The sequence below is a fragment of the Homalodisca vitripennis genome, chromosome 4 (genome assembly GCF_021130785.1).
Source record: "Homalodisca vitripennis isolate AUS2020 chromosome 4, UT_GWSS_2.1, whole genome shotgun sequence".
Classification (NCBI taxonomy): domain Eukaryota; kingdom Metazoa; phylum Arthropoda; class Insecta; order Hemiptera; family Cicadellidae; genus Homalodisca; species Homalodisca vitripennis.
Genome location: NC_060210.1, coordinates 132299247 through 132314810, shown reverse-complemented (window position 1 = coordinate 132314810; position 15564 = coordinate 132299247). Strand labels below are relative to the sequence as shown.

The following is a 15564-nucleotide window of genomic DNA, read 5'->3' as shown; positions in this document are numbered from 1 at the left end:
TACGTTTTTTATTTTCTCCAGAAACCTGTTCACTGGACAAGAAAAAAGTGCACAACAATAACAGGAACCAAACAGGAAAGTCGCACCTGGAGAGGAAGGAGAGTGAAGAGTGCGGCTCGCCCAATCACTCCAGAGGGCAACACTGGATGTCATCTCTAGTCTCGACATTTAGGTCACGGAAAGCCCAAGACAAAGAGGATAGTGATAAAACGTAACTGTATAGTGTCAATACGCTTGTGCTTCTAGTCCAACAAACAGTAATCAAATTGTAGAATACTTGTCACACTTTTATGGACAATTTGTAATAAGTGTAATATTGTACATCTTCATCCTTCAATCAAGTGATATTTTTGTAAAAACTTTCTTTGGTAACGTTTAACATGGCTTTTGTTTATTGTCAATTTTTTTAAAGTATTAACTTACTATTCGTGTAAACTGTATAAAAATGTCTTTATAAACCAAATTTGAATTCAGTAATTTTAGCTGTCTTCTGAAGGTTTTGTTACGTTCTCTGAGCAACATATCAAGATCAGAAAAGCTATCTTATAGTTTAGTAAATTAATGGTACAATTTTTCCTTTAAAAATGTAGAATGTTTCAGGACTTTTTCTTTATAACATGCGTAAGGGATTTTTTTTAAATATATTTATTTAAGTACTGTACACAAAATAATAATATTGAAACTCTGTAACAGTAATGTTTTCTAAGTTGAATTTACTTTTCAGGATCGTTAAAATTCTTGTTTTACCTGAAATATACTGGAATAATTTGATAACCATCAGAATATGTGGGATTCATACCCCAATGTAACGAAACTGAAGACCAATTGCCAATGTTTTGTAAAACCTTTTAATTACATAATACTATTATTGATTATTATTATCAAAACCTCTCACTAACACTGTCCAAGCATGGCAAATGTAGCAGGAGATATTTGTACTAAAGCTCCTAGGATTTATATTTAGTTACAATTTAACATAAGCCTTGATGAGTTTCTGTTAAAATTTGAATGCTATCAACTTTAAAGAACGATTCTACAAGATTTCTTTGTTAGAGATTTCTTTGATCTTATTAAGAACTGAAGTCCAAGCCTACTAGATGATAGTTTTATAAACTGTTGATATAGTAGAATTTAGTAAATATATGCTAATGTAAATAGTAGAAGTGCAATGTCGTCTATAAATGGACCAATCTGTCTTCTTGCCAAAGTATTTTTGTACAAATTTACCATATCGAGCATTTAACAAATCTTTCAATTGTCCTTCATATCATTACTTGTTTCAATTTCAAACTTTCTCTATTCCTTAAGTTAACTGGCATTATGAATGGTACCGCATGTTTATTCATGTGCTCTGATACTAACTTGTCATAAAACTGAAAAACGTTACTACGTTTGACGTTAATAAGCAGTACTGTGTTATAAGGTACTGTAAAGTGGCAAGCTTAAAGAGAGAGCTTAATCCATTCATTTTGTCTCAATCATACTGGTTATTATTTACCTTTGTGCTGAGTCTAATCTAGATCATTAAATGTATTGTTTTTATTTAAATTATCCTTCAATAAAAAAAGTGCACACAGTACAATTATTTTGATGATATTATTTGAACTAGCAGCAGATCAAACATTAGTGTTTAGATAATAATCAATAAAAAACTAACCAGTTTCAGGCTGATACTCACAGATATATTTTTTTTACTATATGAATACAGAATTTGATGAATAATATTTAAAAAAACTGTTTATAATTGGAATTAAATTAGCTATTGAACTAATTAATTCAATTGTATGAAAAGACTGTGTTCATAACACGTAGCCCTTCTAATATGGTCATTGTGTTTTGTTCTGGTGCCACTATAGCGCTGGTTTCATTGTTTTGTACATGCACTACCTCGTAGTTGATGCCACAAAAATTTATTTAACTTGTATTTCTGTGATGATTTATGTTTATAATAACTTATGAATCTTTGAAATTTGTTCCATTTTTAACACATAATAATCTATGGTGAAAATGCTTTGAATAATAAAATTAACTTCAATACATTGTTCAATATAAGTGATAAATCTTGACCATGAGTTGGTCGGTGACAATGCTTGGCCTTAAGTTGCTGGTGATGTTCAAAGACAAATCCAAGCAATTGATTGCCAGCCATAGAGCCCAGACTTTGCTCCATCTACCTGTCATCTGTTACTGCACACAAAGCACAAGTTTGGTTATAAACATTTTAAAATTGATAATGACGTGAAAACTCTGTGGTTATCATTGCCAGCAGGATATTTCTATCAGCAAGGCTTTGTATAAGTTGTTCACTTGTTACGACAAGTGCCTGAACATGGTGCTGGATACATTGTTTGAGGTATCTTCTTCCATGTAAAAGTATTGAACAAAAGTGGAAGGTGTAATCTTTCCAGACAAGTCAAGTAATTACAAGAATTAAAAAAACTTTAACTTTTTTAATTTTTTTTAACTTTAACTTTTAAGAGTGTGAACACAAAACTTTGATAATTCATAGTACCATTAAAGTTAATATTCTACCTCATTGGAAAGATATTATTGGAGAAAAATGTATGAGAGCAACCTTTGAGAAATATTTTATGAGAACTAGTAATACTAATAAAACACTTTTTATCAGTTTAACAATAAAATCATGAGCTTTTATTGATTTTAGTTCAAAAATAAGGAAAGTTTTATTATGAGACTTGAGAAATAGATTTATAGGGGTATTAAAATAGAGCAACAATTTTACATATCTTTATCATGGTCTATCACAAAGCATGTTATTACTGATTGTAAGTGTAAGAACAAGGACGTTATCCAAACTATGCAGCTTTTAACTGATAAGTTACTTTGTTATGTAAACCACACAACATGCCTAGACCCCTCCTTGCCAGTATTCAAAAAAGGTAAGTCATCATCAGGGAAATGAAGAGAAAAAATGATGACAATGGCTGATTTCCAGACTTTTTTATATGCTGTCAAATGTTTCAATAATGGCAAAAACTGTAATGTGAATTCTCTGTAGTTTTTGAAGATTTTGTAATTGGAGAGTTGACATTTTTAATAAAATAATGATAATATGATAGTTAAAAATACTCAATTAAAAACAGTAAACTGTTACAACAAAATATAATATAAATATTACCAACCAATCCACAAAGTAACGTTGTCTAATTTATTCTATGTCACATGACAACACGTTTTATGATTGTACTTAGTTTTTTTACTTATCAGTTTATTCTGTGACTTTGTTGTTGCCGACATGGCAACCCATAGAATCAATGTAAAATATTTGGAGTTTTATTTTTACCTTTAATTTTAGCCTTTGACCCCAAAATCAGTAGGGTCGATCCTTGGAGCATAAGGACAGTATGTACCAAGCGTAAAGTCTCTAGGATTTTCTTATCAGAAATGATTGCAGACAGACAGATAATGAAGCGATTTTAGGAAGGTCCTATCTGATCCTTAATAAATTCATAATTGTATTCAAGAAATATTTTTATTCTAATGTTAACGTGAACTTATTTAGTATTTATTTATAAAAATATATTATAACAAGGAACATTTATAAACATTTACAAATTATTACAGTTTAATTATTTAACAGCTTAACCCTGCAAAATATTATAAACTTTCCAAAAAAAAATTAAAAACACCAGCAATAGTGTATCGACAATTTTTGCATTGGAGTGGATATGTAAGACAATAGTTACGATAACTGGTGTTTCTGGACCATCAGCCAAGGAAGTTCAACTTTCAAGATCGATAAATATGGAACAATTTATTACAAGCCGTTTCACTGTATAAATAAAAAATTCTAGTTTTGATTCCTAATGCTAATTAACTTAAGAAATTTGTCTTGTACAGTTAAAGTTTATGTTATGAGGGTTCAGTCTTACATAATGTTGTGCTATAAAGATTTATTGTTTCCATGTGGGATGAAAAATTTGGTTTTTTGCCCATTTTTTAACGTTAGGTGTAATTTTGATGTAGAAGTTGCATAGTTTGGATTTGATAAACAATGATTAACATAATATGTTTATAAATTACAATATACATATATACTGAGCTTAGAAATGGTCACATACTAAAATTCCTGAGTTATTTTATTATTTACAATACCATTGGTTTTTTCGATTAATAAAAACATCAATTACAACTTTAATTATATTATATGGTAATTATGTAATGTGACTTCCACCATAAAAAAATGTTTTTGTAACAGTAATGTAAAACTAAAAACTTAATATTAACTGTATTTGATGTTGATGATGTTTGTTAAATCAGTTAATTAATAGAAAACTCACTAAATCTGTCTATATAAAAGCATAAAAATGGTAGTGCTTCTTTCTGTATTAAAACATAATAATTATTGGCAGTGATGTAATGAAAGACGTCAATAAACCATTATTCCCTTATTTCTCTTTCCTATTAAATAAATCAGAATCAAGCAACTATTGTAAAATTATATATTTTCTGAAGGGATTACCGCAAACATAATTTTTTTCTTAGCTTAAAAAGAAATTTGAAAGCATCATTCATATTTTTGTTGTATAAGAAATATTGGAAGGAGGAGCATAGCTTATATAGTATTATACATAATTGTTGAGTATATGTCAAGCTGTTTGTTTGTGGTATATAATCAAATTATCTGCTTTAATTAAAACTTTATTTTTTTACCTATTCTAGTTTTGGATTCAAAACATCTTTATTCAATACTTTCATATATAATACTGTACAACATAAAATGATGTGAATGGTGTCACAATATAAAAATTATTGTATAAATAGAAAAAAGTACACATATATATATATAAACTAACTTTGATGATGAGGTACTAACAAAATATATTCATCAAACAAATTGGTAGTATTTTCAATTTCAAATATTTTATTTTATTTTGAACTTTTAAGTACCTGCATGCAATAACGTGTTATAAAACAATAACTTGGGTATATTTATGGCCATTATAATTTACTCCAATCTTAGTACTTTTTATGCCATAGTTGATTTGTTTTAGTTCTCTGACCAAAAATATATATATATATATATATATATATATATATATATATATATACATACACAGGTCTGAGAAGCCTACTTCTGTGAAAAGGCAACTAAGGCGGATTTTATAACAGTTTTTAAATTTATAATTAAAGTTAGATAGTAACCTGCATTACGGTAATGACCAAGCATTGCATACATAATATTTGCTAAAACGCACAGTTAAAAGTATATTTTCCCCAAAAAATAATTTTCTTATTCGGACAAATTCATTGCTCAGCAGTGATTTCACCACACATTGATGTTTTGTTACAATCAAGCTTACTATTTGCTTCTAAGACTGCAAAGGGAAACTAATTTATAATAATACTTGAATTAATGAAACATGGTTGTGCTCTCATAAAACAATGTCTACGCGGAACAGTTGATTTCATATAAAAAGCTCTTTCAATTAATAACATTTGTTTGCTGTAATTATTGGATTTTTTTGCAATTGTAGAAACCAGTGGGATTAAAAAAAAGAAATATGCCTAAATGTTCAACAGGGAATCTAAGAATGTCCATATAAAATTTTAGTACAATGGTACAGTAGTTTTATCGTGATTGGGTAACACATAGCAAGATACCATTAGATTTTTATATAATAGGATAGATTTACATTTATATCCACCTCATTTTTAATAAAGTGGCGTGGCAATATGCAAATGATTTATGGTGTACCTTAAGTATAAAATAATGTTCAAACATATCTTTTAAAGAGTTTAAACGTAATTCAAACTGACTATAGTACTCCAGTACTCCTAAAGTACCCAACTACAGCAAACTGTTGCCTCCATGAGACTGAAGAGAATAAGTTATAAGATCAACAGATATGTAAGACATATTTTCAGTGCATTTAAACCAGAACTAATGTTTTTAGAAATATCAGACACATGATCATGCTACGTTATATTACTGTTCATTTTTAATCTTAAGAATGTAAACACTATTACTTACTGCATATTTTATTGTGATTTTATTTTTTAAACTTTGCTTTCCATTTTACAATATAAATACAAGATCAGATTTGTGCCATGCGGAAAATAAGTAATAATATGCGTATGTTTTGGTCCCTTTACCATAAGTAGTTACATATCACATGCACATGTTTAAAAGTGGACATTTTAAATATAAACAATGACCATTAAAATCTGTAAACGACCATGAATTTATTCAGAAGACTTACAATAAAGTTTCTTTGAGAACAGATAGTTTTAGACTTGTAGCACCTTGCCCTTTCTACATTTTGTCCATTTTCTTAAAATAGGTATTAGTTTTCATCACTAAGAGCAAAACTAGTAGTTTTGTTGTGCAATTAACTGTGTTTTACAAACAAAGTGAATTTGAGGATGGTATACGATTAGGCACCCCAAAAAGATACTTTTGCTCTGTGTGGTAACCAAAGTTTTTATGGAAAGCAAAATTAAAATTTACATGTTTAATTCACAATAACTCAACATGGCCACTCTTTCACGTTTATTTATTTATTTTTAAAAAAAAAACAGCTATAATTTACTTGTACTGAAGCATAAACAAAGTTTGAGGGACTAAAATAACCTAAATTTTGTGCTAGTTGATTATTTAGATCCATGTTACAAAGTAACAAAAACCACTTCATGGACCAGCTTGAGTATAAAAAATAGCTATAAATGTGTAGTATGATAAAACATTGTTATGTGCATTACTGTTGTAAAATTTGTTAATCCTGCATCAGTTGAAATTCCTATAATGGCAGGCACTAATTTGCTAGTTGTGCTTACCTTCATTCAAACCTATGTAGAAAGTGTATTATTGAAATAAAGTATAGACCATCATATATAAATATATATAATTGTACAGTATAAAACCTGGAACAATGTTGTGCAGATGAAATAATTTTTTTTTTTTACAAAAATTTAGTGATATTTGTTTCATTACAATTGGAAAAAAATAAAAGTAAAAATAAAATATCCAATAGTAAAGCTTTATAAAAAATAGAATTAATTTGTTTTATTACTTTTCAAAATATACAAAATGTCCCATGGAAGGTTTTTGATAGAACACATAAAGAAAATCCTAATTTTCTAAAGCATTTTAGATTTTGTGGGTAAATATTGAAATATTGTCTTTTTACCAAAAAATTGCATATTCCACATTCTACGTGTTTAGATATTTTCTTTATGCTTATTATATTTTTAAACCTATTGTTACGTTGTAGGGCATACAATTTCAGAAAAGAAAAAAAATTGTTATGTTTTTTGTACAGGTTTATATGTAAAAAGTTTTGTTGCAAATCGTAAGAAGACTTTTTTCAAAATATAGAAGTTTATAAAAACACACAATATATTGAAAGATAATGCTTCTAATGAAGTAAAATTTATTATAATAAAAAGAACATATGTAAATAAATATATTCATATGTACATACATTTTTTAGGGGAAATGCTGTTTTTTCATATTCTGTCGAAGTCAGCGTGCAGACACGGTAAACCAACATTTGTTTTGAAAATTTATAAATTCATTGCATAGTTATTACGCATTATTATTCAATAAACTATATATCAAATTAATCTGTGAAACATCTCAATGAATGTACTATAATATTTGTCCTACTTAAATCGTATTTTCGATCCCAAAAGTTTGATTAAAAATATGACTGCAAATTCGACTAGTGACTAGTCGTCTAACATTGGAGAAACATTTTTAGTGACTAGTCGCTAGTCGTCTAACATTGGAGAAACATTTTTAGTGACTAGTCGTCTAACATTGGAGAAACATTTTTAGTGACTAGTGACTAGTCGTCTAATATTGGAGAAACATTTTTAGTGACTAGTCGCTAGTCGTCTAACAGATGGAGGGTTAACAAATAATATACTGTTGCTCAAAGCATCACATTTGGCACCTTTTATTTTTAACTAGTACTGTTGACCAATAGTGGCATCACAGTGCTGTAACTGGTACAGCTTATGGGAAATCATCTGTACTCAATATAAAGTGAATTTTCTTCTCCATTACTTGTCATGTTACACAAAACCAACTTTTCTCACCTAATCAATAGCTCATCCGAAGCTAAGAATTACATTGGACAATTGTTTACATTGTGATATTCCAAGTGTTACGTTAGTAGTATATTTTAGTAATTTGTACATCCCACATTCTATTTTGTAATATGATTCCGCTAGTGTGTTGTTTGAAAGTATATTTTATTATATTGTTATCTGTTATGAGATGATGTTTTAAAAACAAATGTATATTTTTTGTTAATATCAAATTAGATAAATATTTTTTCCACAAGATAAACATAATTAATTTTTGTACTTGTGTACAAGGAGCGTATTTTCAGTGCTGAAAGTAGTTTCACCTCATTAGGAACACAAGAATCTCTAACGTTTTTGAAATGCCATATGTCAGACTAATAGTTTTATCCACTTTAAAAATCATACAATATATGGTACAATTTTGGAATGTTCAGATCTGATCTAAGTCTGTGGCAATGTTTTGCAATAAACCATTTTAGTCTTGTAAATATCTCCTAATTTAGAATAACGAACAAACCAATTAATATATTTTTTGTGAGGCCTTTCAACAGCAATCTTGACTTTATCAGACACTTCACAAAAGTAATTACAAAATGTGTTCAGGCTCAAAAATATTTTTCACAATAGTAGACAAAAAAATCCTTGTAGAGTAATTTTATAAGTTTTAAATTATATCATGAAAATTATGAAGTTTCAAAAGGCATATTATATTCCATACACTAATTTGTTAATATTATTGAAAAATAGTAATATCTCGAATAACAATTTCATATTTTCTAAAAGGCTGAGTCATTCAACATCATGTAACTTGCATTAAACATTGATGTTTATTACAAAAACTGTTGAAATTTATTACTCTAAATAAATTTAAAATATATATAGTTTACAAGTTGTATGGTAATCAGGTAATAGAAATTACGTACCTTTAGTATCTTTTTAAGGAAAGTTTACATACTATGTTACAAACAGTGAAGAAATTTTGTCAGTAGTAAAAAATAGAAGAATTCTCAGATACCCCACAAAATTATACAGGGAATCAGCTAAATTAATTTAACAGTTTCAAACAAAATGAATATTACAGAAACCATTTAATTGTTGTAATTAAGTAGTTTTTATATCAGGGTGGTAATGAAAGTGAGTTAATTTGCTCCAAATAATATGTACAGTACAATGAGGTACTTTTAACAATACTACCAAACTTTACAACTAGTACTACAAAATATATTAAACTGCAACTTTTCATTTTTTATTGTAGAAAATAAATTTTAGTTTGGTTAGTTATTTTCTTGAATTGTAACATATATATATATATATATATATATATATATATATATATATATATATATATATATATATATATACACATATAATATATCAGAAATGTTAAAAAAATTCTTAACTACTTAATATAATTTTCTAATATTCCAATAATTTATTTCATGCATAAGTTTGAAGTCCAAAATGTTATACAGTGTGATTATCAATAAAAAATGCAACAAATATTTAAATAACTGTTTAATGAAAAATTATTATTAATTTTAGAACAGCAATAGAAAATAAGTTTTTATGTTTTATAATCAAAAAGAATATTTTTTTATTATATTATTTAAAGTTACTAAATAACATTATTTATAATCATTTAACTATAAAACATTATTTTTAGTCAATCTTTTTTGGTTTTATTTTCATACTGAAGAAAGGAAAGTATTGTTCCAAAAAATACACAATACTATAAAAATCCAGACAACCTTAATAATTTAATGAATCTTCTACTCAATATTAAAGTTACCATTAAATAATTAAATTTACATATCTGATTACAATATTAAAAGCTATCATCAATTAAAAGCAGAGCATTAATTACCTCATTCTTGTACAATACGAGTTAGCCATCCATTGGCAGATTCTTACTAGTCATCAATATTCCACCATCCACCAGCTGCTGACTATATTTCAAACCAATAATAATACCAACATTGTTTTATTTAATTTCTGACAAAACTAAATGACATTTGCAGTATAATTTTACTTTCATGCTATTTGAACTATAACTCATAACAAATTTGATTTAAAATGTTCTATAATTTTGTTTACTGCAATGCATATAATTTTAACTACTGAACCAAATTACAACCGTTCTTCCTTATTCCTACCCTGATGTCAGTATAATGTGATTAATGTAAATAAAACTGCAGGTGAAACTATCCCATGAACTCTTCAGCATTTACTAGGAATGTATTGAACATTTGATTACATAGATAACTGTAAGGCTGCGTACCAGCAGTATGTTACTTGTTCTGTGGTCGATGGACATGAATACCTGTTCTGTGTGATTATGACATAAGTGTAACTAATATTGTCAAACTGAGTATTTTATGTTTGTAGAAATAAAAAGTGAACAAACATGTTCTCTGTGTTTTATTACTTAATCCTCCTTTGAGTACCAGGTGAGAAATTGTGGAGTCTCCACACATATTCAAGGTCTGTGAGAGCTGTTACTCACAGGTTTGTAGTATGTTCTATTTACATTGAAAATGTGCTTATTGGGATTTAAAGAAGAATTGTAGCATCTATTCTATCACTGCTCCATGTTCTACTTTAATATGCATACAAACACTTTTCTCTTTTTCTTCTAATGTGTATAATTTTTTAGCAATTAATTAATAAATTTCAAAAAACTTCAAGACTTTTTTCTTGTAACCAATCAAATATTAATCATATCTTTAAAGTAGGGCATTTCACATAATTCTACAACTAAAAATAAAGGCATACAAGTGTTGGATAAGGCTTAACATTGTTCTTATAGAGCTAAAATTAAGACGGGCGGCTTTTAGTAAGGTTCACCACTTTGAACAAAATTAAATATTTGAAGATTTAAAACAGTTTTAGTAAAGAAAATCTGTAATGTAAGTGAGTGAAAACCTGGACTTTATGCTCACCTGTTTTTAACATTTCTTACTTTTAGAACAAGAATAATTCTTAAGTCATTTATAAATTTCACTTTGATTTTCAAGCTAAAGCAACTGTTTGAGGACGAAACCACGACTCTAATAAAGTGCTGAAACCAAAATTCCTTATTTATTAATGTTTATGAAATTTGATATAAACATACTTTTTGGGACAACAAAGATTTTATATGTCACTGTTTTGATGTAAAGCAATAGTTTTAGCTACAACTCTCCAGACCAACAGTGCACAACCAAAATTTGTTATTTTATACCCAAATTTAATGACTTTTGGTGTTTTGATGTTTATAGCCAAAATGCAAATTTCTCTAATGGTGTTTATGTAAAGAAATAATTACATAATCCAACCTCCTAACATTCACCATTCCTTATCTCTCTTCAAAATAAGAAAAGGCTTCATGTATTTGTTTTATGATTTTTATGTAAACATCTATTTTGTATCATATAAAACCTTATGTTTGACTCGCTCACATATACCAATTCTAATGCACTTTTGGATATGTGTATTCTACACATTCATGAATTTTCCACAAATAATACCATATAGTTGGAACTTTTCTATATTCAGCCTTGTAAAAAATGTAACTACAGATCCTTCTGTAATTCCTTCAAAAATTCCTAAACATGTCTCTAAAAGCAAAACCACCTAGAAAGTTCTTTATTCAAATACTAAAATTAAATTTATATAATAAAAATATAGAAAAGGTTTTTAATTGCACATATTTATAATATTCATCCAAACACAAAATGTTGACCTACTATTAAAAATGTGTGTCAACTGATTATTTCATACAATACTTGTTACTGTACTTTCATGTTGTACCTTTTACGAGTCAAATAAAAGTAGGTTTCTATCTACTATTTCAAGAATATTATTGGTTAAGTAGGCAACAATGAATTTTCATTGTTCCCAGGTACAATGTAGAGAAGGAACCTTCTCGATGTTGAAGAAGAAATAAATCGTCTTCTTCCAGATGACGGTAGTGATGAAGTTGAGAATACACCTTATGAAAAAGACATAACATCCAAGTCTGAATTCGACGACTGCGATGACGATCTAACTTGGGAACCAGATGACCAAACAGAAAGTATAGCAGAAAAACTTCAAGCACATATGAAAAAACTATAATGAAAGAAATTCTATGTTTGCAAGAAACAAGAAGACACAATCCAGTAAAAAAGCAGGGGAAACAACAGTGGAAATTTAGGTCTAAACACATCTATGAAAATCAAAAGAGATGAAGGAAAAACATAGATCCAAACATATCTAAGAAGAAAACAATGCCACTAAAAGTCACAGGGAAGAAAACATAGGAATAGAAGATGAAGTTGACGATACTGAAGAAAACAGTTCTAATGTTATAGATTTTCATATAAAACAGTTAAATTTCAGTAGAACAAAGGACAAAATGAATAAGTTTGGAATTATGAAAGCTCAGTAGAAACTATAAAAATACTGAAAGAATATTGTGAATGTTAGACCAAGATCTACTCTTAATGCTTAAGACAAACTTGCAAAAGAGTATTTTCTTTGACACCACCTACTGTGGAAACATGTACATTACAATCATGTTAGACAAGTGGTTCCAGTTTTTGACAAATTGTTTTTGTTTTAGTGACAAAGTAACCAGAGATGAACGATTATCTAGAAACAAACTGGCTCCAGTATCTGAAATATAGCAGTTTCTCTTGGAAAACTGCAAGAAACTCTACAAATCAATATGTATGTATTATTTGATGAACAGTTATTTGGCTTTATGGGCAATTGTAAATTCCGTATGTATATACTATCAAAACCTGAAAAGTATGGCTTAAAGATACTTATGATGTGTGGCAATAGTCTTAAGTACATGATTAGCACAATGCTGTATCATGGCAAAGGATGACACCAGGAGAGCAACCAGCAGCTGTCTGCTTTGTTGAAAACTTAATCTCATCTATTAAGGAATACCAACGTAACAATGGACAACTGGTTTTGTGGCGTTCATTTTGTGGAAAAAAGTGCTAAACCCATACCAACTAACAGTCTTTGGGGCGATTACAAAAATAAACCATGTTTTCCTCCTGTAATAAAAAATACCTAATTTCTAATTTCACGACATAAGTGTTGACTCATTTTTTTGTTTTATGATGATGCAACTGCAGTGTCCTTTAAACTTAAGAAAACTGATAGTACTGATAGTAACAAGGAAGCAAAGGTTTGATAAGCTAAACTGTTGTGTTATAAGTAATTTCTAACTTAAGCTAGTTTAAACAAATCAAAATCATTTATTTTACAAATTACTGTTTTATTTTTAGAATTTGCTCAATTTTTTTCTGTAATTTTTTATATTTGTTACACTAGATAAGTGTTTTAAAAAATAATGTACAATTATGCAAGGGTACGCATGATTTTGTTCTCAAGTTTACATAAATAAATCAGCTTTTATCAACAAAAACAAGTTCAGGAAGGTTAGTAAAATCTTCAAAACACGTATATCGATGGCCTAGAATGATAACCACGTAACTCAAAAAATACCCACTTTACAGGAGAAGCAAAAAACGTTGCAGTTTTGCAAAAGTACTTATATCTTTGTATAAAATAGTTTATAAATTAGTTTCATGTCACGTGAGTATACTACTAATATGAAGGGAAGGAAGAGATCTGTCAAATGATTGTTGGAGCTACGAGAGAAATGAGGCAACATCGTATGGTATTAGAGCAGTGTGTAACATCACCAAGTGTGGCTGCTGAGCTCAAAAACCCTTCAGCAGATATCGTATTGCACCAGCTACCCCAAACCCACATCACTAGTCGTGCTGTACTTCATGAACTAATAGAAGATCAAGTGTCTCAAGCCGACAGAAACCCAATCATCACCAAATTAGATGTGTCAGAAAAAGTGGCCAGTGAAAGTGGAAAAATTTATGGGCAATCTAGTGTTACTGATTTATGTTCTTCTCCTTTAGGTTTAAACTAATGTTTTATGACAATGAGACGCTTCTGCATCTGTTTATAATAATCTTAGTATAGATGTTAATAAGGTAGAGACCAACTTAAACTCAATGTATTTTGATAATAACAATAGCAATAATACTTCTGGTAATGACTGTTACAATTTAAACAATAATCTAAATGGTACTCAACTTCAATCTCTTAAAATACTACATCACGATGTTCAACATTTATCATCACGCCTAAACATATTAAAAATTAATCTAGAGGAAATTCAACCTGATATTGTCGCAATATCAGAACATAAAATGACCGAAACAGAAATTATTTATTTAAATGTACAAAATTACAAAAAGTGTTCCTTTTTTAGTAGATGTCATGATATAGGTTGGGCGGTGGTGGTGTATTGATATTAGTTAAAAATTGCATCAAGAGTAAAAAAGTATCAATTCCTGCCATATAAAATCTTTTAGTGGAGAAAGAATTTGAATGCTGTTTATCAGAAATAACTGTAAACACATTTTCATTTATCTTGGTATGTATATACAGATCCCACCAACAATGCTTACTTGAATCTTTTTTTTTTAAATTTGATTTTCTTTGTGATTTATTGTACAAAAAATACAAAAATATCCTTTTTGCAGGTGACTTAAACATAAATGTTTTGAATAAGAATAAAACTTATAATGTCTTTGTTAATATTTTACGTTCTTATGATCTCGAGTATAAAGTAGATTTTCCTACCCGAGTTACATCAGAATCTGAAACTGCAATAGATAACTTTATCACTAACATTAAATGTAAAAAGTTAAAAATATCGGGTATAATAACACACTTATCAGACCATGATGGACAGTTGTTGGAAATTTATGGTTTGGAAAATGAGTTTGGTTATAAAACTAAAAAATACTGTAGGAAATTTACGAAGGCTAACACAGATTTATTTTTTAAACTTCTGGCACACGAAAATTGGTTAGATGTTTATCAAGCTACTGTTGAAACTAAATACGTTTTTTACTGTAAATTTGCTTATGCCTTTGAAACTAGCTTTCCCAAACTACTAACAATAAAAAAAAATAACAATGTTAATTGGATTTCAAATGATGTTAAAATTAAAAATGATGAAATTGTGAAACTTGAAAAAGAATATAGATTGCTGAAAACCAAGATTTTAAAACAGAAAATTAAACAGTTAAAAAGGGAAGTTAAATTTTTGGATAATAAAATAATGAATTCTACAAATAAATCAAAATCTACATGGCAAATTATAAAATCTGAAGTTGACAACACTACTAAAACAAATGAAAATATACATATTGTTGTAGAGGGCAAAACTGTATCAGAGCCAAACCTTGTCAGCAATATTTTTAATGATTTTTTTGTAAATGCTATAGATAATTTAGTAATTCCGAACATCCAACCTAAAATTGTTAGTGAGTTGTCCTTTAAAACACAAAATTCAAGAAGATTCACTTTTGAATCTGTTAATGAAGATGCAGTAAAAAAAATTGTTACGGCTTTTAAAAATAAATTTTCGACTGGTATTGATGATATTCCAATGGCTTTGGTAAAACAATCGTTCCCGCTCATCTCCAGGCCACTCACACA

General features: G+C 28.5%; 1 protein-coding gene across 4 annotated transcripts in view; it reads left to right on the top strand.

Annotated features, from left to right (window-relative positions):
* LOC124360185 (high affinity cGMP-specific 3',5'-cyclic phosphodiesterase 9A) overlaps nt 1–6618 on the top strand; it is a 641497-nt gene extending 634879 nt beyond the window's left edge. For all 4 annotated transcript variants that reach the window (XM_046813574.1, XM_046813571.1, XM_046813572.1 and 1 more), the window contains one exon: nt 22–6618. In XM_046813574.1, the coding sequence (XP_046669530.1) occupies nt 22–215 (194 nt within the window). In that variant the 3' untranslated portion in view covers nt 216–6618. The remainder of the gene's footprint in view (nt 1–21) is intronic.
* The last annotated feature ends 8946 nt before the right edge of the window (nt 6619–15564 follow it).